General features: G+C 44.9%; 2 protein-coding genes across 2 annotated transcripts in view; one reads left to right on the top strand and one right to left on the bottom strand.

The window, feature by feature from the left end:
* nme7 (NME/NM23 family member 7) overlaps positions 1-18,592 on the top strand; it is a 19,560-nt gene extending 968 nt beyond the window's left edge. Inside the window, exons 2-12 of the mRNA XM_060066698.1 lie at positions 159-260; positions 883-1,049; positions 1,478-1,588; positions 1,968-2,018; positions 2,555-2,762; positions 5,539-5,644; positions 8,063-8,127; positions 9,457-9,525; positions 10,923-11,024; positions 16,355-16,462; positions 17,199-18,592. Of these exons, the coding sequence (XP_059922681.1) occupies positions 159-260; positions 883-1,049; positions 1,478-1,588; positions 1,968-2,018; positions 2,555-2,762; positions 5,539-5,644; positions 8,063-8,127; positions 9,457-9,525; positions 10,923-11,024; positions 16,355-16,462; positions 17,199-17,231 (1,122 nt within the window). The 3' untranslated portion in view covers positions 17,232-18,592. The remainder of the gene's footprint in view (positions 1-158; positions 261-882; positions 1,050-1,477; positions 1,589-1,967; positions 2,019-2,554; positions 2,763-5,538; positions 5,645-8,062; positions 8,128-9,456; positions 9,526-10,922; positions 11,025-16,354; positions 16,463-17,198) is intronic.
* On the bottom strand, positions 17,256-27,380 carry atp1b1a (ATPase Na+/K+ transporting subunit beta 1a). The gene is made up of 6 exons (XM_060066702.1): positions 27,093-27,380; positions 23,818-23,946; positions 21,380-21,535; positions 19,711-19,895; positions 19,184-19,267; positions 17,256-19,036 (listed from the first exon to the last, which is right to left on the bottom strand). Exons 1-6 carry the CDS (start codon positions 27,184-27,186, stop codon positions 18,779-18,781), a joined length of 906 nt encoding a protein of 301 aa, XP_059922685.1. The 5' UTR covers positions 27,187-27,380; the 3' UTR covers positions 17,256-18,778.

Raw genomic sequence — 27,380 nt, 5'->3', positions numbered from 1 at the left:
GCAAGCTTTTTTATAATTCATGAGTGGTGTTAGTGCATAAATGTTGCAACGGCAAAGTCACATTCTTCAACAAAGTGCATTCTAAATTTAACAGTAGAGCTAAAGACAAACCAGTCTGGTCAGTGTGTGAGATCACATGACCATCTTGTTCTTCCCAGGAGGACCGCTATGCCTTCCTGGCTGAGTGGTATGACCCGAGCGCCACCCTCCTGCGTCGCTACCAGCTCCTCTACTACCCCAAGGACGGCTCTGTTGAGATGGTAGGCACCAAGAGGCTGTGGACAGTTTTACCATTTAGCCTTTCATCAAATGATTTTTTTTTTATCTTAAGTGGCTTGCAGTTCATTTCATGTACAGGATCATTCAGGAGCAGTTAGAGTGGGTGAGGAGGGCCATCATGCTCATCTTGCCTACAGGTCAGGCTGTAGTGTGGACATTGAGGACCGACCCAGAACCTTACATCTGGGAGACCAAACAAGAGATTCCTTTCTAGGTTGCAATCAAATCTCTATACTGTCTAATGACCCATACCGGCTCCTTAATGACCAGTCTGTGTACTGTCTAACCTTCCTGCAACTTGATGACATGTATCTGAATGCACTGGAAGTGGTTTTAGATTGAAGCTTAATGACTAAGTAGTAATAGATCCCTCTAGTGGAATGACAACGTCTTACAACACATATTGGTCTAAACTGTGTTTGTCAACAGCTTGTTCATCATTATTGTTTTGCCTGCGTCAGTGTGTGTATTCAATATATTTGTATATGTGTGTGTGTGTGTGTGTATAATTGTTTTGGTGTATGGGTTTGTCTGTAACTGTTTGTGGATGGAACTTTGTGTGTGTGTAACTGTGTGTGTGTGTGTGTCTGTGTGTGTGTGTAGTTTGACGTGAAGAACCAGCGTGTTTTCCTGCGGAGGACGCGGTACGAAGGTCTCCAGCAGCAGGACCTGTTCGTGGGCAGCCTGGTCAACGTGTTCTCGCGGCAGCTCAAGCTTGTGGAGTACGGAGACCAGTACACGGCAAACAAACTGGGCAGCAAGAAGGAGAGGTATGCTGCCGTTGGCCTCCGCGCAAAGCCACTCTAATCCCCATCCGCTACATTCCCTTTGGATTCAACTCCTAATCTCCTCTCCCTTCCGGCATGGCCTTAGTGATGGGCAGCCGTGTTATTATTGCTAAAAATGAAAACACATTTCCGTTTGGGGTAAAATAACAACAATAAGTAAAAGAAACATGACATTCAGGCCCACTATTGAGGACAGGCTTTGGGCTATGTAGCTAGGTCACTCGTTGGCCGTTGGTAAATCAATAATCGTAACTCAAGTAATGATTGTTTTGAAGGAAAATGTCATTGATTCGACATTCGCCATTGATCAATAGCGCAGCCAGGTGATTTATCATATTGTTGTTCTGTTTCTGTGTGTTGTGTCGGTGAGTCAGTCACTAACTCCCTCCTCTTCTCCCCTATCCCGGTAGGACCCTGGCCATGGTGAAGCCGGACGCCCTGTCCAGACTGGGAGACATCCTGGAAACGATTCACGCAGCCAACTTGATCGTGATCAAGGCTAAAATGACCACGCTAACATTGTACGGTCAAACTGAAAGTGAAGCGCCACATCTGTTACCCTGTATTATCTTGTACATGTGTTCCAAGATTCCAATGAAAGACACTTAGGCCAAAGCGGGTTTTTGACTCCAGTACAGCTTGTATCTAATAGCTATTGGTATCATTCAGCAAGAACTGGAAAGAATCATTAGGCAATGCTTAATGTTATCTCTGCAACATTGATGATTTCAAGAAGGAATATATTTTAAACCTTCCATCGATCTTAAAACGGCGCCAATGCACTAGTGCTTTTAATGTTGTGCTGCTGAGCACATAGAAAAGGGCGGAGGAAAGGGATGAGTGTGGGTGTAAAAGCTGGGGTCAATGACGTCTCTCCAACCCTCTATCCTGTCGCTGCAGGAGCCAGGCATCAGACTTCTACATGGAGCACCAGTCCAAGCCCTTCTTCAGGTTTGTCTCTCCATGCTTCACCAGCTACCCAGACCTGTGGCTCGGAGATCTGGGTTAATTTCATAGATGACAATGTCTTCATTCTCTCATATATCATACACACCAGCATCATGTGACCCCTGAACAACATTGTGGGAGGAATGAATGAATGTGAGTCAGAACTCCTCCTAACCAGTGGGAGTGATTCACTAGGCCTGGGCTGGACACTGCTTAGGGTGTTTGATTCCCACCCGAAAGGTCCTGGGTTTGAACCCTGGTGACCACAGTACGCGTCCTTGTGCAAGATGACACCTCAGCCCTTCCTGCTTCTAAATGAAAAGTCTCTAAGATATTCAAAGTCAAAGTCAGCTTTATTGTCATTTCCAAAATGTATCTCCGACGAATCGAAATTGCGTTAATCTCTGACCCATGGTGCAATAAGGAGAAAAGGAGAAAATTAGGTCAGCTCTTATGTCACTTACTTAGAAGGTAGAAGTGATTAACTACTGTGTGTGTCTGTGTCTGTGTGTGCTTTGCGTTCGCGTGTGCGTGTACAGTAACCTGGTGCAGTTCATGTCGTCGGGGCCGGTGGTTGCCATGGAGCTGATGGGGGATGAGGCCATCGGGGCGTGGCGCAGACTGTTGGGCCCCACCGACTCTGCGACAGCGCGGCAGGAGGCGCAGGACAGCGTGCGGGCGCGCTTCGGGACGGACGGCACCCAGAACGCCGGACACGGGTCCGACTCCGTCGCTTCGGCCGCAAGGGTAACGTCCCTACTAAACACTACCTCCAGTAAACCTCATCTCAGGACAGACAGCCTCGAGCAAGATGCTCCAAATGAGCGTCGTTGGTGAGAAAAGAGGGCGGGACTTTTAGTTACGTTGTTATGCAGAGAGAGAGGGGCGGGACTTTTAGGTACATTGTTTAGCAGAGAGAGAGGTGCGGGACTTTTAGTTACGTTGTTTAGCAGAGAGAGAGGGGCGGGATTTTTAGGTACATTGTTTAGCACAGTGTTTTTCAACCACTGTGCCGCGGCACACTGCTGTGCCGTGAGAGATGGACAGGTGTGCCGTGAAAAATGATGCAAATTCAATTCATTGGTTAAAAAATATATATATTGGTCTACTCCGGCGTGTAAGCCAGTCTGAGCCTGGTCGCACTGTTGGTGGTATGCTACGTAAATACTCCCATATGCCTGTTGGTGGCGGTAGGCAGCGCAATTAATTGACAGATATGCAAACAATAAATTACAGATTAAGTGATAGATGTACACGCGAGTAACGCACCGCAAACATGGATGAATATTTGAAAAGAAAAGAACCCACTCCTGATCAAAGTCCCCCCATAGCCAATCCAGTCGATGAGCCCACAACAAGTGGTGTTCAAAAGAAAGCAAAAACGGTGAGCTGTACAGTGACACGTATCTGTCATTTGGTTTTTGCTTTACTGGGGATCCTGTTGCACCGTGTCCGTTATGCGTAGTATGTGGGGAGAAGCTATCAAACAGTGCCATGGTCCCTAGCAAGCTTAAGCGACACCTGCGAACCAAACACCCATCCCTCCAAAATAAGCCTTCGGACTATTTTGTTTGTTTGCGTGACAGCACTGGGAAACAGGAAACTTTGACGAGGAAAGCCACAAAGGTGTCAGAGAAAGCCCTCCATTTTAGTTATTTAGTAGCTGAACTTGTGGCTAAATCAAAAAAGCCACACACTTTGGGGGAAACATTAATATTACCAGCCTGCAAAGCCATTGTCAATGCCATTCTAGGCCCAGATGCAGAGAAAGAAGTGGCTAAAGTCCCCCTCTCAGGTAACACCATAGCGAGACGAATTGATATGTCTGCGGACATAGAGAGTGTGGTTTTGGAGAAAATAAGTGGTAGTGAGAAATATGCTTTGCAACTGGATGAATCCACAGATATCAGTGGCCATGCGCAACTAATGGCCGACTTGCACTTTGTGGATGGAGAGACTATCCGCGAGAATTTCCTTTTTTGCAAAGCAATGCCCGCTAAAACCACAGGAGAGGAAATCTTTCGGGTCACATCAGAGTACCTTGAACAAGGAGAACTTCAGTGGTTGAGTTGTGTAAATGTGTGCACTGACGGAGCTGCAGCCATGGGCGGGCGCATCAAAGGCTTCGTGAGCAGAGTTTGAGAGAAGAACCCTGATGTTGTAGTCACGCATTGCTTTTTACGTGGCGAGGCACTTGTTGTCAAAACTTTGCATATCTGAATGAACTCAATGCGCGAATGCAAGGTCGAGATGAAAACCTTCTTTCAAGCACGGACAAAATAAACGGATTCCGTTCAAGGATCTCCCTCTGGCGACAGCATTTGGAAAGGGGTGACACTCTCGAAATGTTCCCCAGAGCCAAAAAATGGCAAGAACAGGTCAACACTTCAGCCTTGTGCGAATTGATCAAAAAACACCTGAAAACACTTGAAGAGAAAATATCCTTTTATTTTCCCTCAGCCAACACCAACTCATTTGACTGGGTCAGGGACCCATATAGGTCTGTGGTAGATAAAGTCACGAATTTGACTTTGCAGGAGCAAGAACAAATAATTGAACTGAAAGAAGATTGCACGTTAAAACTGCTCCATGCAGACCTACAGCTGGATAGTTTTTGGTTGACTGCTGCCAAAGAATACCCAATCGTGGGAAACAATGCTATCTCAACATTGCTCCCTTTCTCCACAACATACCTCTGCGAGCTTGGGTTTTCAAGTCTAAATGCAATAAAGACTAAAATCAGATCAATTGATGAGGAACTACGGGTGTGCCTCTCATAAATTTCTGCCAGGATACCACGTTTGTGTGCATCTAATCAGGCCCAGATTTCACACTGAGTGAGTTTTAAGTCTTTGAACAATAAATGTAAATGCGACTGTATTTTATTTAATTTTTTTTAATACATTTCGCGTGTGCCGTGGGATTTTTTCCTTATCTGAAGTGTGCCGTGGCACAAAAAAGGTTGAAAAACACTGGTTTAGCAGAAAGAGAGAGCGGCGGGACTTTTAGTTCGATGGTTGAGAGGAGATAGAGAGGGGCGGGACTGTTAGTTACATATTGTTTACGAGGGAGGGAGAGATGGGAGGGACTTTTAGTTACACTGTTTAGCAGAGAGAGAGATGGGGCGGGACTTTTAGTTACAAGGGTTGAGAGGAGATAGAGGGGGCGGGACCTATAGTTAGCATGGGTTTAAAACCCATGCTAACTATAAGTTATAGAACTACATAACTCCTCTCCAACTTTAAAAGGAAAAATGCAGAGGAGAGGGCGGGACTTTCAGTTCACTTTAAAAGACAAGGTGGATTTCTGAGAGAGATTTCCATCACAAGTTTGGGATATCGCTTTGTAAAATAGTTTAGTATAAATTCCATATGTGTTCTCCTTGTCGGTGACTGTGTACACAGCTAATAAGAGAGGCTGGAAAATGCGTTGCGGTAGACCGGGATGACTCTGACCCTATTTTGTCCGTGGATCACTTTTGGGTGACAATGGGTATGTTTTGGTTTATGTTTGATTCTCTCAGGAAGTGGAATTCTTCTTCCCCTCCACGGCTGGCCACGGCCCCTCCAACACGGCCCAATACACGGCGTGCACGTGTTGCATCATTAAGCCACATGCACTCTCTCAAGGTACACCCCCTACCTGCGACATCACCTGAGAACCCCCACTGCAGATCGTTTGCCTCCCAGACAAAATGTCCACAGCCTCACCTGTACGTATCCTGGAGCAAGTGGCCTGACCCCACCCTGCTTCTTAATGACCTTACTTAGCCTTTAATGCTAGAAAAAACCCTAAACGAAACAAGAACACTTGAAGCTTGCCTGGTTATTTTAGAATGATCCCAACCAGCACTGTATGTTTAACCATTTTCTGGGGTATAGGCTTTTCTTATTTTTTTTTTTTTTTTTTGCATCTTGTCAGAATTAGGTTTAAAGTCACAGCAACTTTGGGGTCATCAGACTACATCCCTGCTGTGGTCTAGGGGACCGGCCCTAACATGATCGTGTGTTTTGATTGGCCCTCAGGCACTGCTCTTCCCCGTAGGTCTGGGAAGCATCTGATCTCTGCTCTGTTTACACTTTCTTCCCTGCGGTGGTCTCTCTCTCTCTCTCTCTCTCTCTCTCTCTCTCTCTCTCTCTCTCTCTCTCTCTCTCTCTCTCTCTCTCTCTCTCTCTCTCTCTCTCTCTCTCTCTCTCTCTCTCTCTCTCTCTCTCTCTCTCTCTCTCTCTCTCTCTCCACATTATTTATATATATATTTTCTGCACGTCCTTCCCTGTTCTTCTTCTCTGGTATCAGAACAACGGCTTCCAAGGTAAACTCCAGCTCGGAGGGGAAGCTACAATAACATTTAGTTTTGAAGAGAGTCGGGCCTGTGGTGCACTGAGGGGTAACACAGGAGCTCTGCATATCTGTTAGCTAGCGCCTCACACTAGCTGTATGGTGGCACATTAGAACCCCAGACAACTGTTAGCTAGCGCCTCACACTAACTGTATGGTGGCACATTAGAACCCCAGACAACTGTTAGCTAGCGCCTCACACTAGCTGTATGGTGGCACATTAGAACCCCAGACCGCTACTAGCTAGCACCTCATGCTGTATGGCCATGCACATAACCCCAGATAACCACTAAGGTCGTGCCTGATACTAAATTTATCTTCAACACAGTACTCCAGAACCCTGGGTAGATTGTTTTACATTACCTAGGGTCGTGCATCCCATCTAATGTAGTAGGGGCATGTACTGGGCAAGGTAAGTTAGATTTACCCTGGATACGGTCGTTAGATTTACCCTTGGTAAGGTGCGTTAGATTTACCCTGCGTAGGGTGCGTTAGATTTACCCTCGGTAGGGTGCATTAGATTTACCCCGGGTAGGGTGTGTTAGATTTACCCCGGGTAGGGTGTGTTAGATTTACCCCGGGTAGGATGCGTTAGATTAACCCCGGGTAGGGTGCGTTAGATTAACCCCGGGTAGGGTGCGTTCGATTTACCCTAGGTAGGGTGCGTTCGATTTACCCAGGGTAGAGAAGGTCTAATGTTTACCCCGGTTGGGGATGCATTTAATTTCCCTTATGTATTGCCCGTTTGATTTCCCCACTGGGAAAGGTGCGTTTAATCTGTGCCGTGTGTATTGGTGGAGGGTGTCTGAGTAAAACGAGTTGCGGTCATGACTGGAATATAGAGGAGAGTCTGAGTCTGTTGCCTGGCACCCGGATCTCCTAGCAACAGCCCCGGGTGATGAGTTTTCTTCTGCTATCATTTGTAGTTGGGCCCTGTGGCGCGCGGCGGAGGCGAGATGGGTCCAGGGGAGTGCGTCTGTCTGCCGGGCGGCCAGTTACCGCGGCCGCTCTATACATACAGAGTTTCATATCTGAGCCGTGGAGGATTCTATGGGAGGACGGCCAGCCTCCATTTTGTGTTATCAGAATGGGATTACATTAGCGGAGGGGGGGGCTGTTCCATGTTCTCTTCAACGCTTTAACCTTGACTCTTCTCACAGCCAGATTCATCTCTCTCTCTCTCTCTCTCTCTCTCTCTCTCTCTCTCTCTCTCTCTCTCTGTCTCTGTCTCTGTCTCTTTCTTCTCTCTCTCCGCTCTGCTCTCATGCTTTCTCTCCTGCTCTCTCTCCCGCTCTCTCTCCCTCTCCCCCCTGTGTCTCTGTCTCTCCCCCAACTTCTCTCCTCTCACAATTCCCCCCCCCCCCTTTAGACCTCTGTAAGCCCATGTGTGGTGTGGGGTGAGAATCCCTCTGCAGACATTGGCCTGTAGCAGACAGCCCTTTTCATCCAAGTTTTACTTTTAGAATTGTATATTTTAACATGCCAGAGTGGAAAAATGTATCAGCCATGCAATTGTTTAATCAACCCTGAATTATTTTATTTTTTCAAATCTACGAGCCATTAGGTGGTGGCTGGTGTTCCTTTTGGCAGAAGGTCTGATCCTAACTAATTGGCCATTATAATAGCACATTAACATGGGGTTCCTCATGTGGTTGGCAGTGGTGATGGAATGTGTCTTTGAATCCTGGTTTGTTGTTCTGCTACCACAGGTCTGGCAGGGAAGGTCCTGAACTCCATAAGTAAGGCCGGGTTCGAGATCTCAGCCCTTCAGATGGTAAGACCTCCGGTTGAAAGAAGCCTGTTTATCTACCCAGACACGTCTTCCCGTTGCCCTCCTTGCCCTCCCTGGAAGGAGCGCTCCCTGTTCTTGGCTCCTTCTCCAGGTTTCTTCCCTCTGGGTTTAAGGGGGAGCTTTTCCTAGTAATTAGAATCATCAGTTCTTAAGATCTGGAGCTGGACACAAAATGGGTCACAATCTAGTTGGGGTTGTGCTGGACACACAACGTACAGTTGTCAGGCCACTGCCACTCAGAAAAGGATTTTGATCAACAGCATCACCAATTTGGCTGGGTGTGCACTAAGGTCCTGCACAGTCCAAAACACTGTCCCCAAACACAGCAGGTTAACCCTGCTTTCCTTGGTTCAGGGTTGGGGAGTGGTGTCATATCATGGGGAGCCCTTCTGACTGTCACAGTGATTAAGGACTAGGCAAACAAAATGGACATAACCAGACCTCACTCACGGCGAACAGTCACATGTAAAATGAGTGCAAACCGTTGGTCAGCTCAGGGGCTATGAGAGATCTGCTCTCTCCGGTCAGTCTCACGGATCGAAGTGCCCATCGGCGAGGCACTGGGTGACCTTTTCACTAATCTGTCATCTGTTGGTAGGGGAGGGGCGGGGCCTGCTGGATCCATTGTCGGATTCAAGTCACATGTCATGCTCAGTGACAGCCCCCGGGTGGAGAGAAATCGATTAACGTCACTCCACACACGCACGCACGCATGCACGCACACACATTACTCACACACACATGTTACAGAGTTACTACGCTTATATACAAACACACGTTTCTCTCGCTCAGTCCCTCACTCACTCTCTCTCACAGACACACACACACAGCATTACAATTACAATTAGGGCATTTAGCAGACGCTTTTATCCAAAGCACTCACAAACACACACAGCGTGCTTTCTATTAGTTATATAGTTACTAGCGGATATATATATATAAACACTCTCTGGCTCACTCACACATCACACTTTATTAATGTTATACAGTATTGTTACTATGTTGATATACATATAAACACTTTCTCCCACAAACTCACTTACACACACATACACACACAGCCCACTGTTTATGTGTTAGCTAAGTAGGCTGATACACGCACAGACACATTCACACTCACTCAGTCTCTCCCTCCCTCACTCACTCACTCACTCAGACACACCCCAGCATCGTAACCATAGTGCATTCCATCTGTAGTAATGAAACTGCCAGTCATAAATCCACTCATGCGTTGGTGTACATATGTTAACTTTGAGTAAGCAAATGTCGGTCCCTCCATATCAAAATTAATTCCCCCCTCTTGCTCCACAGTTCACGATGGACCGGGCCAATGCAGAAGAGTTCTATGAAGTTTACAAAGGGGTTGTCACAGAGTACCCTGTGAGTCTCAATAACCTGTCCAAAAACACTCTTTGAGATTATGTAATGTAATGACATTTTAAGGATTTATTTTGCAGCTGTTTGTCCATGTTCATATATGTAGATTATATTTAATAGGTTAGTTTAATATGTATATAATTATTTGGGTTCTCCTGCACTCTACAACATATGGTGTTTGAGCTTTAGTTGAATATGGAGTTTATCTTTATATTAGCTGTATTTAAACATATTGTTTATTCCTAACATAACACTGTGTATTTGCTGTAGTTAACATGTAGTTTGTTCCTATCAGAACATTGTGTCTGAGATGTAGTTTAACATGGAGTTTGCTCCTATCAGAACATTGTGTCTGAGCTGTAGTTAACATGTAGTTTGCTCCTATCAGAACATGGTGTCTGAGCTGTAGTTAACATGTAGTTTGCTCCTATCAGAACATGGTGTCTGCGCTGTAGTTAACATGTAGTTTGCTCCTATCAGAACATGGTGTCTGAGCTGTAGTTAACATGTAGTTTGCTCCTATCAGAACATGGTGTCTGCGCTGTAGTTAACATGTAGTTTGCTCCTATCAGAACATGGTGTCCGAGCTGTAGTTAACATGTAGTTTGCTCCTATCAGAACATGGTGTCTGAGCTGTAGTTAACATGTAGTTTGCTCCTATCAGAACATGGTGTCTGCGCTGTAGTTAACATGCAGTTTGCTCCTATCAGAACATGGTGTCTGAGCTGTAGTTAACATGTAGTTTGCTCCTATCAGAACATGGTGTCTGAGCTGTAGTTAACATGTAGTTTGCTCCTATCAGAACATGGTGTCCGAGCTGTAGTTAACATGTAGTTTGCTCCTATCAGAACATGGTGTCTGAGCTGTAGTTAACATGTAGTTTGCTCCTATCAGAACATGGTGTCTGAGCTGTAGTTAACATGTAGTTTGCTCCTATCAGAACATGGTGTCTGCGCTGTAGTTAACATGTAGTTTGCTCCTATCAGAACATGGTGTCTGCGCTGTAGTTAACATGTAGTTTGCTCCTATCAGAACATGGTGTCCGAGCTGTAGTTAACATGTAGTTTGCTCCTATCAGAACATGGTGTCTGCGCTGTAGTTAACATGTAGTTTGCTCCTATCAGAACATCGTGTCTGCGCTGTAGTTAACATGTAGTTTGCTCCTATCAGAACATGGTGTCCGAGCTGTAGTTAACATGTAGTTTGCTCCTATCAGAACATGGTGTCCGAGCTGTAGTTAACATGTAGTTTGCTCCTATCAGAACATGGTGTCTGAGCTGTAGTTAACATGTAGTTTGCTCCTATCAGAACATCGTGTCTGCGCTGTAGTTAACATGTAGTTTGCTCCTATCAGAACATGGTGTCTGTGCTGTAGTTAACATGTAGTTTGCTCCTATCAGAACATGGTGTCCGAGCTGTGCTCTGGACCCTGCCTGGCCCTGGAGGTACGGGGCTCCGACACACCAAAGAGCTTCCGGGACTTCTGTGGGCCGGCCGACCCGGTGAGTCCAGACTTCTACATCCCCCTCCCACCCCCAGCTAAACACTAGTCAAGACTATACACCATACACAATACTAGACACTATACACCATACTAGACCCTATACTCCATATTATATGCATGTTTTGCCACCCGATGTATGTGTACCACTTGTAGTATACACGGGTACTGCGGTACGTGGGATTTTATTCTCGAAATAGACCAATCTACTATATTTTCAGTAAATATAGTATTATGGCTTGTTATAATTTCAGAACGAGTGTCCCTTTGTGCATTCCATCAAAGGTTTTCCATTGTATTTTTTTTCCATTGAGGTTTTGTGTTCATTTGTGTTTGCTAAATAAACACACTGGGAGGCATATGCAACATTGCTGACTTCTTCTTTCCACTGTTTCCCAGCGGCCATGACCTTCTTGTGGTAATAATTGGGTACAATAGGGGGCTGGCACTCTTTGCTGAGTCATTGCATGTGTATTCATGAAGTATTTTTTACTATTTGCGTATGGCTTGGTCCGAAAAGGTCTTGATGACTATTTAGTGGGAAACCTAAGGTCAAAGGCTGGGAAGCAATGCTAAATACTAGACACTATACTATATACACTATATACCATACTATACATTATACCATACACTATATACCATACACTAAACACCATACTATTCACTATACACCATACTATACATTATACACTCTTATATACACTATACACCATACTATACACTAACACTTTACACCATACTGGACACTAAACACCATGCTATACACTATACACCATACTATACATTATACACTCTATACAGCATACTATACACCATACTATACATTATACACTCTTATATACACTATACACCATACTATACACTAACACTTTACACCATACTGGACACTAAACACCATGCTATACACTATAAACCATGCTATACATAATACACTCTATACAGCATACTATACACCATACTATACGATACACCACCATACTATACATGATGCCGTCTATACACTATACACTAACACTACACCATACTATACACTAACTCTATAGTATAAACAACACCATACTTTACAACATTATACACTATACAGTGTACATCATACTATACTATACACCATACTTTACTGTACAATATACACTATACTATACTCTGTAAACTATTATATGACCCCACATTCCTGCTACTCTAGTCTCTTTATTGAACTACAGCTATTAGTTTCTTGGTTTATAACAGTTATGAAGATGAATGATCGTACTTAACTGTCCCTGGTGCCATTAAAAGGTCAGTCTGTGTAGATTACACCACATCCATGACTTTAAGGACACCTGCACTGTTAGTGGCTTCTGGCTTTCACCTCTAAATGAGTTAGATTTGATTTAAGGTTCAAATGTGAAATCTGGCAATGTGACTTTATGTAATTTCTAGTGGCATTGGAATAAAATAGTGTGTGTGTGTGTGTGTGTGTGTGTGTGTGTGTGTGTGTGTGTGTGTGTGTGTGTGTGTGTGTGTGTGTGTGTGTGTGTGTGTGTGTGTGTGTGTGTGTGTGTGTGTGTGTGTGTGTGCTGTAGGGCTGTGTTGGTGTGTCATGTGAAGGCCCTTGTTCCCCAAGCCCGTCGGTTACCGTGGTTACTTTAACAATATAACCTATTTTCTGAGTTTTAATCTCAATGAAAAGCTCACTTTAGATTCTTTGCAAGTAGAGCATGACAGTGTTGCTACACTAAATACCCCTTCTTCAATAGCTAGAAAAGGCTTGTTCAGTTGTATTCATGTGATGTATGATGTTATACATGGTCTGATACAAGTTGTATGTGATTTGATATGTGGTATGATAAGTTATGGTGGACATAGGATAGGAGGTAAATGAATCAAGGTGTGAGATATGACCTGTGATGGGATTTCTGAATATACAGATTGTGTGGTGCATTGTGAAAGGATATATGATATGATGTGTGTGGGTGCGTGTGACAGGAAGTAGGAAGTTATCTGGTGGGCGACGGTTGGCCAGGTCACATGACTCCATAAGGGGCCCTCCACTGCATGCAGCCGGCCGTCATTACATCTGGTCAACGAGCAAATGCATATCGATCATATTCATAACCGGCATTGTAATGTTGTTATCTTTCATCTTCTTCAACTGTTATTATTCGCAGTGTGCCAAAGGCTAGGGTGTAATAACAATCACAGCTTCACTGAGACAACATTCTTATTTAAATAGTTGAAATAACTATCTATATCTAATAATATACACAGGTTTATGTTCTTAGAAACTATTTGAAGAATTTTGTAAAACAAAGTATTTGAGGTTGCTATACAGATCAAGGTATTTATTTGTTCCATTGAATGCCGCAGTTGGGTTGGTAAATCTTCCTGTTGAAACTATTAATTTGGTTGGTTGGTCGGCCATTAAGTCGTCTGTGGACACCGCGCCAGCGAGTTTGGCTGTTTGGCTTCTGCTCCAAGGTTACCTACCCACCACGGGCTTGGCTGGGCTTGGACGTTACCACGGTAACCGGTGAAGTCACGCGACTAATGCATACTATGATCTCCAGGGAGGCTGGCAGCACCGGTGCTCACCACCAGCACCCCCTAGAGGTCCCTGGGGAACTGCAGCCGGCTGAGAGAATCAGAGCACCTGCCGCCAGTAGAGGTTGGAGATAAGAAGTTCAGGAGCACTCTGACATCGTCTTCTCGGTGCGGCAGATGGGAGATTAGAGAGCTAGGAGGATACTTTAATGACCCGCTACCGACAACAGCAAACACATACCGCGCTATCATTCTTTTGAAAAGAATCCTCTGTTCTTCTTCCAAAGTCTAATTTGTCACGACCCATAAGACCTCTTATGTATAGTTTGAGATAAGAATATTAGCTGTTTGGATCAGATCTCTTTTGAACCGTTTTAGAATCAAAAACGGACACTGTGTGAAAAACAACTTTGTAGCTTTGACTTTGGTCTCCATCGAGCTGTTCTGCTCTCTCTGACCTAGCCTTTTAAACTGCTATCTCTCGGAGCTACAGTCTTTTGAACTCTCTCTCTCTCTCTCTCTCTCTCTCTCTCTCTCTCTCTCTCTCTCTCTCTCTCTCTCTCTCTCTCTCAGAACTACAGTCTCTTAAACTTCTCTCTTTTAGAGCTAGTCTTTTAAACTGCTCTCTCTCTCTCTCTCTCTCTCTCAGAACTACAGTCTTTTAAACCGCTCTCTCTCAGAACTAATCTTTTAAACTGCTTTCTACCGTATTTAAACTGCTCTCTTTCAGTGCTGGCCTGTTTGCTCATTTATTAACAAACCGTTTATTAGTGTGGATGCAAAACATACATGGTTGGTATGGATGTACCATGATCCGGTAAATTAATGAGTGAGCAGATTGCTGATGTTAGAGAGTGGCCTTCACCACCAGCTACATGCGGTCCATTGTTCGCCACAGTAGAGTAGATATGTAAACATAACGCCACGCCCCAACCTCCCCAGTCACATTCAAATCATCCGCTCTGCGCTCTATTCATGACTCAAACCATGTAGAGAGGGAAAGAGAATCGACAGTCCTGTGTGTCATGTTTATGTTATTGATCAAACGTATATTATTGGCCAGGTGAATAGTATCACTCATGTTAATTATATTGAGTAAGATAAAATTATAAATGATTATCAACCTAATATTTTCTATTTGCTCGAGTGACCTTGACCTGGTCTGGTTTCAGCTCCCAGCTCCTCCACTCTAACCACCGACTTACCCACTTGTTTTACCATTCCTGAGAGTCCATACCAGATCTGCAGGGCTTATTTCCTTATTCTGAGCCCCTTTGCGTAACTAAACTGCCTTTTAAGCCATTATTTCTGCTGTTCCCCTTCCTCACGTGTCCCTGGAAGGCAGCGACCAGAGACATTGTGTCGGCGTCTGTTGAGGAAGAGGTTTATGACCTCTTTACACACCGCTTCCGGCCTTTTGTCTTTTGGTTTATAAATCTCTGGAGGCTATTATTTTACCATGGAAACAATTGATGAACAAAATGGAGTCGAGGCAGTTGCCAAGTGCAGCAGCCTGGCAGGCAGGGGCAGCGGCCGTGTGGTGACGTTTCCCAGGGCCTGATATGACGAAGCAGCAGCAACAGCAGCAGCCTCGACATGAGTTACAGCCAAGAAGGTGACGGTGTCGTGACACCGATGGTGTTTTTGCCAAACCCATCATTCACCTTCTCCTGTTTCCAACGGCAGTGCATACTGGGGGGAACGGGAGGCATTACACGCATGGCATTCATAACCCCCCTTCCGTGATGTTTTCACAGGGTCGTAAGTCTAACGGCAGGCACCGGGTTAACATAAACCTGAGCAGCAGGGTCCCGTTGGGAGGATCTTCTCTCCCACCAGACAAAGGGCTGAGCGTTGACCTTGGGAGCCGAACGGCCGCCCTCCCCTTTTAGAATGTGTCCGTCGTGTGGCCGAGGTCGATGTGAAATGAAGACGTGTCCTTGAGTGGAGGTCAGCGAGTAATGAAGACGCGCGCCACACCCCCACTAGCTCTGAATGGGCAGCGGTCTGGAGGGGGGGGGGGGGGGGCATGGCGACACAATTGAGGGGTGTGACATATTTGTTTTATTGGTTTATGAGGACTCCGAAGCCCTAATGGGAATATTGCCATTTTATTCTCATTAAAAAAAAGACATCTCTCTCTCCTTTGGCAACCTGACCTCTGAGAGGAAATGACAGGTGGTTAGCTTTGGGCTAGCTACCTAGCCGTGGCATGGATTCGGCTTGGTTGTATTTGATGCTAGCGAGGGATCATGGTGTCCTCGTTGTCATTGCCGTCCCAATCACATATCCCTGCAGTTCTTAAAGATATTGCATTGGACGCAATCTAGATGTCGAGAAGGGTCTGAGATATCAGAACGACTTTAGTTGTTCTGATAAACCCAGCCTGTTTCCTGTGTTGAAACAGGCTGGGTTGAACTTAATGGGGAAGTGCTTGGTACAGGATGAGGTTTTTCTTTGCTCTCGCATGCAGTTCATTGCAATGGACTCAAAGGGCGTACCCAACCGCAAGAGTTGCATGTTATAGACTCAAATTCATCACTTAGACTAGACCCATATTCGCTTAGTGTATTGTGTGTACTGTAGTTATTCTGTCCTGGGTGGCAGCACGGCGCATTACCACTGCCCGGGTTAAAGGTTTGATTGAATTAAACCATCCGCCCCCTGGCACCGTTTACGATTCATATATTCTGTCAGTGTGGTTTGCCTAATGGATGAGTTGACATTGTCCTGTATTCAGATCCTACCCGAAGGCCCCATTCAAAGCGAGGCAGGCCCTGCTAACTAACCAACTGTCCCTGAACTCGACAGGAGATCGCACGCCACTTACGACCGGAGACGCTGCGGGCGCTGTACGGCAAAGACAAGGTCCAGAACGCCGTGCACTGCACCGACCTCCCCGACGACGCACTTCTAGAGGTAGTCCGGTCGTCACCCCCCCCCTTCCCACTCACATTCTCCCCGCCCTCACGCACACTACCGCGCTGTTTCACATGGCGTCACCCGACGCACACGCAACACGTGAGCGTTTCCTTTGAAGCGGCCGCCGGCGGTGGCAGCGGGGACGCGAGCTCAGTGCAGCGTTTCATGCGCTGTTGGGAAGCGGGTCCCATGACTTCCCCTGTGGGCCAGTGGAGGGGGCCCCCCTTATAGATCACACTGGTTAGGACCAGAGAGAGAGAGAGGAGAGGGGGGGGTGGAATGTGAAGCGAGCCATTGTTTAGCCGAGTGAGCAGGCGTGATTCATTAGGCACTATTGTTCAGGGTAGCTCCTGATCCGTGGAGCGGCTGTGGACAAACGTGTCCTTGTTAATCATTAAGCCTGGGACCAGGCGGAGGGAAGGGGGGCACATTCCCGCTTGGTAGTTCATAGTTGCCGTAAAGGTTGCCCCGAGTACCACACTTCCTTCCCGAACGACCACCAGGAACTACCGAGAGCACCGTGTGCCTCGTTCATACTAGTTCCACGTATGTTCCTGTCCCTCCCGTTTGGGATTAATTAAGTACGTCTTATCTTATGTAAAGATTCATATCCAGCTATCAGTACACTTGACATTAATGCTACATCCTCCCCCCCCCATTTGTACTGTATCAATATTAATCGCCAATATAAAGTGGTTCATTTCTATAATACATTTCCTCCTTCTTCTTCCAGGTGCAGTACTTCTTCAAGATTTTAGATGGTTAAAGCAAAAAAAAGTTTGTTAGAAAATCACTCCTGAATGTGTTTATTAAGACTTCAGCACAGGCTTATTTTTCTGTTTAATTATTTCAGTCTCACCAGATTAAATAAAGTGACAAGAGTAAATGGTGTTGTGTTGTTCCACGTGGACTCTAAGCACTGTTACACCAACTTGACGTCCTACTACATGGGCACTGCGTTGCTTCTTATGATCTTTTTCACCAGCCACTTTGGTATTGCATTCGTACGTTACACTTTTTCTTTTTGCAAAAAAAAAATTGTACAACTGCATAAATATACAATTCTTCAACCATGGAAATGGCTAAAACATTCGATAGAAAGTTACACAACATCATGTGATGTCTCCAGCAAAAAAAAATATAAATTCTAAAATCAAAAAACGTGAAAACAAATAAAAAGATTTTTAAAAGCATTGAGTTGCCATGTTCGGACAGAAGTGATACTCATTCACACTGGACCCACTAAGTTTACACATTTTATTTTTTAAGAAGTGAGAAATCCCACGGTCAGTAAGTGAAAATCCATGCCAAGTTTTTGGCACCACCCGGGCACTGCCAGGCCAGCATTGTATCTCTTGGGTTGCGATAACTGCTCGTTAGCAGACGGTAGACCCAAAATATTGGGCCGGATTTGTCTATTCTGAGCGTGGGATATCCGGCTCCGCTTTGAAATTGGAATAAACAGAAGAATGAGAGAGAGTGAGAGTGAGAGACAAAGAGAAAGATAGATAGAGAGAGAAAGAATTAGACCCTGTCCACTGCCCGTGGCCAACCGTGAATAAAACACAGAGAGAGAGCAAGTACACACATATACTTCAACAACATCATCTAGGAGGAAGAGATTCCAGGGAGTGCAGTCCTTTTTACTCACACATGGGGAGAGTACCATGCCAGTATTTCAGTTAGTACAAGTACATGACAACATCCACACGCTCACGCTAAGATTAGCACACCTGCACAGAGAACAAACACAGGCGCACACAAACACACACACACGCACACACCTTGGACCACTAAAGCTAAGCAAACGACACGAGACAGGGAAGCATGGGAAGGCCAGTATAAGTGGCGTGACTACAGCACTGAACACTCCGAAAATATATATATAGAGAGAGGGGGAGACCACATCAGGGAGACACTGGAGACGGACACACAGCTCGCTACATATCAGTAGTGGAATCGCAATTTACAGTAATAGGTGAACATGTCCCCCTGGCTCAAGGAATACTTCTCAATTTACATTAGAATAAATATTGTGTATTGCTAACTCCTCATGTAGTTCTAACCCCCTTCGACATACACAGAAAAAAGCTAGTGTAAAGCACACAGATTAATTTTTTTTTTTAAGGTCTTGTATAGCGTGAACGTTTCGTTTTCAAGACTAGTCGTGTTTTTTTTCTTTTGTTTATTGGAACTCTTTTTATTTAATTTTTTCGACTTTTACTATTTTCTTTTTTTTTTTACTTTTAATTTCTAGAACTGTGTTTGAAGGGGCACGGCGGGAGACGGGGCGGGGGCACTTGCGGTCGGGGGTCATAAGGAGATGGTTATCTTCACGTCAAAGCGTCCCTGGTAGCGGTCCTTCTCGCTCGTGTCAATGTTGTCGCCGTACACGCGGCACTCGATGCGCACGTCCGTCTTCATGGTGAGGTTGGTGAAGTGGATCGCCACTAGGGGCTGTAGGTACTGGGGGTGCACCAGCTTGCCGTAGTAGGGGTAGTACTGCAGCGGGAAGCCGCCGTCGAAGCCGTAGTACTTGATCTCGCCGACTAGGCCTTCTTCCCCTTCTCTCTGCAAAAAGGAAAAAAAACGCCAGAGATTTACCACTTGATGTCGGCTATTGTTGTAACGGTGGAATAAGATGAGGTGAAAGTTTGGACAAAACGCGTACTATATGCTTGGGTGACCTGAAGCCTTTTGAGATCGTAAGTACCGTACCTTGTTTGTGCAGTGCAGAGGGATCAGGTTGGGCTTCTGTCTGGCTAGAACAGCCGGGGACAGGGTCGCGTTGTCTTGTACGGGCTAGAGGGGAGAGATTTGGTGGATTTGATCAGACTTGCTGGCCGGGCACCATGGCTTTCTGCCATCAACATCACTTGCGACGTGAAACTGTTCATTGTCGTCTGTCTTGTCTTATCTGACGACGACATGAAATACCTAGTACAGTTGAATACACCTTTTGAATAAAATCAGGCGTATCTATAACAGGCGTCCGAGTTTAAATCAGCAGTGAGCAGGGATCGTGCCAGTACACTGTGTACCATCAGTACATCTGAAATGCTAGACTCTTTGACGTCGGTCTTATAATAACACACAGTTTAACAACATGATCAATTACATTATAATGACCTCTCTAATCACAGACGTCATTACTACGCTGAATAACTTTCTGGAACAAGCCGGGACAGGTGGCGCCGGGGGGGGGGGGGGGGGGCACCCGGGTATGTGGGGGAGGGGAGACTCACCCTGGGGATGTAGTTGACGATCCTGTTCAGCTTGACGATGAGGCAGGGCTTGCCTTCCTTGAAACCGAAGGAGGGGTCCGTCTCACCGGAGCACACCCCCAGCAGGGAGCGGGAGAAGCGGCAGGCCCGGCGCATGGACTTGTCTGTCTCCAGGTCCCTGCGCTTTATTGGCGCGGATGGCGTGTCTGGCGAGGGAGCACATGCGGGAACAGCGTCAGTTATAACACACACGCATACACATGGCGTGGATGTCTCCCTGGTTAGGACAACATGAGGACAGAGTGTAGCAGAGGTGCCCAGATTCCCACGGAAATTAACATTCAAAGTAGGGTTGCCGCGGTGTGGACATTTTCACACCGAGTAATACGCTCGTGTCAACACCGGTATAAACGGTAACTTTGAAACTATAGGTCAACCGCCATCTTCTCCGTCAACTCTCCTCTCACACTCGGTGACAGCGGCTGGCAGCGCGCCAATTCTTGGCGTCTTATAACGTTCTATATATAATAGTATATATATAGTATAATATAATTTTATGTATCATAATATCACGGCCAAAAGCTCTGTGCGCCTCCGGATGGCCGTAGCGCGGGGAGCTCACGTAGGGATTGGGCTTTGCGGGGTTTGTTTACCGGCGTTGCTATGGTTACCGGTCTTGTAAGGAAGCACGTCAATTCTCGGCGCGACAATTCTCCCGCACAGAGCAGAACTGTGGCCTATTATACACATTTTAATTTTCTTAATTATAATTCTATTATTCATTTTTACAGAATTTTTTTATTGTTACTGAAAAAAAAAAAAAAAAGAAAACGGTGTTGGCGGTGTGCAACACCGAGTAAACGGTGTTGGCCTCAACACCGGTAACACCGGTAATACCGTATACCGCGGCAACCCTAATTCAAAGAACCTAAAATAGTCTTTCACTCTTTCGTACGATGTTGCTATTTAAAGTGAAACTGTTGCGATACAAATGCACACCGTCATGTTATAAACAGCAACCTGTATTCCCCTACCGAGGTGCAATTAAAAATTGGCTTGTAGCGCCGAGTCGACTGCTATCGAGATGTAACAGATAGCGATAATAATAGGTCTGATTGTGGTTTACCACTATGGATACACTAAGAACACTGTGTGAGAAAGGTAAGTAGGCTGTTATCTCTGCTATGTCCTACAACTTATGTACAGTCCATGGTGACTGACAAAGATACCCGAATGTGATTGGTGAAACAGATCAATTCACTGGCTTAATGCCGTCGAGAGTTGGCGTTTATATCATATCAAATAATTGTCTATCATATAATTTTGTGCCTATAATTTAAAAATACATTTTTAATTGGTAGAATGCACTCTAGGTTAGTATGTTAAAATTGGCTTTGGCAATGCATATGTGTATAGGTACATAGTAAATATAAATAATAGGTTAAATTGTAGCATTGAAATGTTGATTTTATTCAGACACTCGAAATAATAAAGAATGGAATTTGAATGGGATTGTAGAGGACGATTGACAGCTGTATATATATGCTGTGTATGTATGGATGGATGGATGGATGGATGGATGGATGGATGGATGGATGGATGGATGGATATGTGTATATATATATATATGTATATATATATATATATATATATATATATATATATATATATATGTGTAATTAGACTTTACCTGGACAGTCATCAAATTTTCCCGCGTCCAGCTGCACGTTGGCGTCGTACTTTTCGAGGAAGCTGGTCATGGACTTGGTGTACTTCTCGTACGTGGTCTTGTCGTTCATGTTGAAGGCGATCTCAGACTTCTCAGAGCGCGGGGTGTGCGACAAACCTGGAGGATACACGGCACAGGAGTTACTCAAGGAACACGGCTGTAATCTTCATGCCGCCTGTTCCACCATTGTATGTAATGTTGTGGTGTCTGGGCGTTCATAATCGGTACGTAGTTCCCTCCCGTGGCACTGAGTGTAAATGCACAAATTTCAAAATCCTATTTTCATCTCTTGTGGAAATATTACTCAACGCATTATTGCAGCAACAGACATGTGACATTTACGGAATAAATGCTGAACACTACAGGGGGGGGGGGGGGGAAGAGGGGGGGCAGGAGGTGTTGCTGCAGTAATTTTCCACAGACAGCGTTCTCAGCGGGCCTCAGCCTTGAGGGGGCGGGGCATGGACAGACAATGTGGGAGAAGATCTTACAGGAGCTCCCAAAACACGGAAATCCTCTCATTCAATGTCACAACTGGGACGAGGAGAAGGAAAAGGAAGAAGAATGCTGCCGAGGAAAGATGAGGAGTGAGACAAGGACACTCGGTTCTGTTTTGATTTGACTTCCTTGTTCGTTAAAAGTTGAACAAGCCCCCCCCTATCATTCTTGCCCCGGCTCTCTCTCTCAATGGAAACTTTCAGCCCTGGAACGAGAGACAGAGAGAGAGGGAGAGCGAGAGAGAGCCAGAAGGGGGGGTTGGGGGCGGTTCTCAAACCAACCGACAGAGCACGAGAGAGAGAGAAAAAAAAAAGCTCTTTCCTTTATCTGCCCACCAATGGAAACTCAGCCTGGCTCCAAGAGCTCCACACCTACTTGTGTTGGTTGTGACTTCGTCGAGTCAGAGTCAGTTGACAGGGAGAGGAAATGGCCGACAGGGGAATCGGCAGGCAGGCTCGTGGCCGTATGCACAGAGACTCTCTCTCTCTCTCTCTCTCCTTTACAATGCCTTGCTAAAAATACCCAGAGGGCCTCAGCATGGGCCAAGCAAACACACACGCCGCTACCGCTAGTCGTGAGCTTCGCAGGGGACGCAAGGCTGTTTACAAACACACACGCATGCACACGCAAACTGGCGCACAGATGTCTCATTATGTCTCGCCCCATAAATCCTTCGTGGGTGTGCGTGTGAGGATTTACACTTTTCGAAAGACAACAGGGAAAAAACGAAATCCACAAAAATCTTTCATTGAGGGAAAAAAAAAAAAGAGTTCCCAACCACCCAAACAAGAACGAAGTGAAACCGGTCTGACGTGACTCTGGCCGAGGCTATAACATGTTAAAGATGCGTTCACATGACAAATGGACGTTTGAGTTCTGCTGAACACAAAAGTGTGCGGTGTTTGTATAACAGGCTCAACAGACTCCTGAGGGGGAAGCCATTGACTGGCTGCGAGCAGTGAAGGACAAAATGGCCGAAACTAAGGTCAGACTCCTGCCAGCCGGCAGCAGCCAAATCACATCGCAGCTCTCTCTCTCTCACACACACACACACACACACACACACACACAGACGGCAGCAACAGGATGCATAGCAACAACACCTCACGAATAAGCGTCATTTTGAATCAAAAGTGTGTTTAACATTCCTCACATCCCGAGCAATTATGTGAATAAAATGCCCACACAAACGTTACTGAGCTTGATCTGTGCTGGCAGTACATTGTAGTTTAGACAGATAGAAAACTGTTAGTGTTGTACAGAGAGGTACAGAATAGTACATATTCGACAGGAGTTTAGGTTAGACCGTCAATAAGAGAACGTGTTTTGGAGTAGTTGGTGTTATGACAGTACAGTAAAAAGTCTTTGATCATTTCAACGTTGATACGTATGAAGAGGTTTGGATCGCTTAGTGTTAGACAGTTCGTATAGAGAGGAAAGAAGTGTCGGACAGTACGTATGAGGTGTGGATGACTTTGTGTAAGACTTCAGAAAAGAGGTGTCGGAGTAGCTAGTGTTAGACAGTCGAGTAATAGGTGTTTGATCAATTTAGTGTTAGACGGTACATATGGCAACGTAAGAATACGTGTTTGACAGTCAATATGAGCTCCGAAGGAGTTGGTGTACACAGTAGGGCTGATAAGGGTTAGACAGTAGGGATGATAAGGCTAAGACAGTAAGTCTGATAAGGGTAAAACAGTGAGTCGGTTAAGTGTTAGAAAGTAGGGATGATAAGTGTAGGTCGGCTCAGTGTTAGAAAGTAGGGATAAGTGTAAGACAGTAATTCTGTAAAGTGTGAGACAGTATGGATGATAAGTGTAAGTCGGTAAAGTGTTAGAAAGCAGGGATGATGAGTGTAAGCCGGTCTGGATGATAAGTGTTAGACAGTAGGTATTGGGTACCTGGGGGTGCGACTCGGTCCTGGTAGGTGGGCGTGTAATTGCTCAACGTGAGCAGCAGAGCCTGGATGGTCCCGATGAAGATGCCGGCCAGACATCCGTAGAATATTAGGTAGAAGAGTAAGATTTTAACTGTGGAGAAACGAGAGAGAAAAAAAACGATGTTTCAGCAAAGGAAGGGTCAACATGCTTCTCGTGCGTGGGTTGTTTCGTGATTGTGTTTTTACACATGCACCAACCTGGGCCCAGCTAATCAAAGTTATCAATCCTTCTTACAGTTGACAAGTATCACTCAGTTGAAATTACCAACACTGTCCTTGAGAAGAGATAGGTCATTAAGCAAATGCCATTCAACCGCTAATGTCCTACTTAATTGGAAGCCTGTGGAAAGCAAATCAATAGATGTCTGCTTCTGTGTCCTGTTGCAAATGGTAATTCACCGAACAGTGAACATTCAAGAGCCAGCCCTTGAATCACTATCTTAAGCATTAAGCAATCGCCATTTGAACGGCGTTAGCATCACTGGCTTCAAAGTCTATAACTGTAACGCCACCAGAATTAGGGTTTAGAAACCTATGAGTCATACTAATATGACCAGCATATTATTTTCCAAAGCAGATACATAAATACATTTAAATATATTGTGCTACTAGTCCCGGGATCTACTTTTGAATGTGTTTGATGCATTTACAAAAGTTTCCTATTTAACCTCTATATAAAAGTGTGCTATTAAAGTGTTAGTCAATTCAACATACAATATTTGTTTAAAACAATGGAAGCAAATTTACATGAGATTTGGTCGGATTTTGCTAAAGTAATTGGTAATAATAATTTCACAGGTTAAATAAACTGTTGGCCTACTAGATATTAAGTGTGGTATTTGCTATCAAAACTATGCTATCTTTGATGTTTTGATTCTTGTGTAGCCAAATACAAGAAAGTATGAACTTTCATTATATCCTAGGGAAATTTGGGCTACATGCTTAGGCCTATATACTCGCAATGCTTGTCACCAGGGTGACCTGGTCACAAATCTTTACTGGAAATATGCCGTCCACGCCCATGACAAATACTCAGACCATTCTGCATTGCTCAAGATTTTGTGTCACTCACTAGAAACCATCTGCCTTAATGGTGGATTTAAACTCTATTTTTTTTTTTTTTACCATATTAAGGGTTTGTGTTAACTGATAGGCCTGTGTGAGTTAATTTCACCACCCAACTAAATAAGTAACCAAGCACTGCATTGTCTTTATCAAAAAGACATCTTTAATGGTAGATTGTATTTTACATGTTGTGTTCAGCATTGGCCTGCTTGAAGGGTAGGGGGGGCTACAGAACTCATTAACATGTCAACAGATAGCCACACAATAGAGTTTCAGGTTTGTTGACTTTTGGAGAGAAAAAGCCAAAGGGATGGCAATTGAAATACAAATAGGTAGGGAACACCCAGATACTCTGGTATAAGCATAAGTGCACCATGAATACAACGCAAAATGGTAGACATTAACTCCTATTAGACCTGTAAGGCCAAGAGTAATGCGCTGCATCATTCTAACAAAGTTTGTACATTATTCATCACTACTTCGACCGGAGATCGTGGCTATCAACAGGCGATGATGTCCGAGTGGGGCAGTTGCAGTGTTGCAGGTCGGATGCTTTAACATTTAAATTCAATCAATGGAAATGAAACTAAACCACATGGCCTGTGTTGCTGGCACAGCCCTATGGATCACTTTGAATAGAGAGCACCTCCCCCATCCACACCAATGATGGGTGCTTCTCAGCATCACCCATCTCTCTCTCTCTCTCTCTCTCTCTCTCTCTCTCTCTCTCTCTCTCTCCCTCCTGTCTTCTCCCCTCCTGTACATTTCTCCCTATATCATTCTGTCTCTCTGCCTCCCTGCTCCTCCCTCTCGATGTCTCTCTATTTCTAAATGTATCTCTGCCTTTTACCTTTAAGGTACGGCTACTTGTTGAATCCAAATAAGTTCATTCATTGAACCTACAGGTAGAATACGAAGTATATGCAAACTCATAATGTAGGGACGCAACAGCCATTTTCTCTCTCATCACGCCAAATCCCTTTGCGGACAAACTACATACGGTTCGTGATCGGGGCCTTAATCGGCGGCGGATCTGCGTCATCTCTCAATAAAAAGAGAAGGTCGACATTTTTTTTGAAAGCGACTACCTGTTGCGTTCAGATAAAATCGGCGATTGCACAACTTTTCTTAAATGTGGCATGCTGTCGATGCACGAAGGCGGAAAAGAATTGGTTAGAGAATTCGGAAACCAAATGATAATGCCCGCGTTCGACCTTGTAAAGTTTTTTTTTACACGGAGGGAGAGAAAAAAACTTTGCGATGGAGGAGGCCCCTGGGGACATGTGAGTCGTGATCTACCATCCAGCCGCCATGCGAAGGCACCGAGACGGAAATCAGACCTCGGCGACAACGTGTCGTGAGGGGACGTTTCTGTTTAAAAAATACACTTAGTTGTGTACTCGTTGTAACCCCAAAACTCAACCTCTGTGGAGTGGACCTGGACGCTGTTTGTGGCGAAATACAACCAGACATCGATATTATTCACCAAGAATCAATCAATCCCATTTCATATGTCCTCGGTCGGGGAAAAAGCTTTATTTGACAACATGTTTTAAACAGCCTTAGTCCGCACTCGGAGAATGAGTGACTCAACTTCAAATATTTGATTTGGGAGAAAACAAATCTTGACAGACCGACTGCCCTTCAAAATGACCTTTTTGAGAAAGGACGCCTTTTTTCGAAAGCTAATCGATAAATAGTCATATGGTCTATAGGCCCAGTAGTCTAATCTTTTTCCCTTTCACACGTTGGTAACGTTAGGTCCAATGAATACTCGTTATTAATAATCTCACTTTGTTTCTTACACAGCCCCATAGCCTAATAGTAAAAAATAAAAAAAATAGTACCAATTGACCATTAACACACCTTTTTATGTCATAGTGATCGGCCAGACGTGTGGGGGCTGCGGATTGATGGTACCTTATCGACAGTTATCTTTGATTTATCGGCCTAGCAACCACACACGTCCCATTGATAATTGGAGTCACGACACACTAAATTTAAAAAACCAAAGTAGGATCTAACAGGTGCTGTTTCACGAACACGAATCAATGAAGCGCCTTTTTCTATTGCGTTTCACCGTTCCTCTGGTGTCGTGTGTTAATATCGATGGTATTACACACATACTCATCTGTATTACGAGTGATTTTGAGACATAAGTAGGCTACTTACACCAACTGCTTCCAGTCCGTCCAAGAAATTCCCTTTTCTCTGAATTCCACACAAACGTCTTCCATCCACCATCGGCTTCTTTATTGGCCGACATGTTACAGTCCTCTTTGGATTCACTTTTCAATTAAATCGGATTGAGAAGAGTTTAGTTTTTCGCGCCGACCACTGACACAGTCCGCGCACAGGAAAACGTAAAAGAACCGTGTCGTCCCCGACTCTACCTATTGTACCCCACACAATTTATCTCTTATGGTGACTAGCTCCGCCCTGTAAACTCCAGTCATAAGT

The sequence above is a fragment of the Gadus macrocephalus genome, chromosome 12 (genome assembly GCF_031168955.1).
Source record: "Gadus macrocephalus chromosome 12, ASM3116895v1".
NCBI lineage: Eukaryota > Metazoa > Chordata > Actinopteri > Gadiformes > Gadidae > Gadus > Gadus macrocephalus.
The sequence above is the reverse complement of the archived record's forward strand: the minus strand, read 5'-3'. Positions and strand labels throughout refer to the sequence as shown.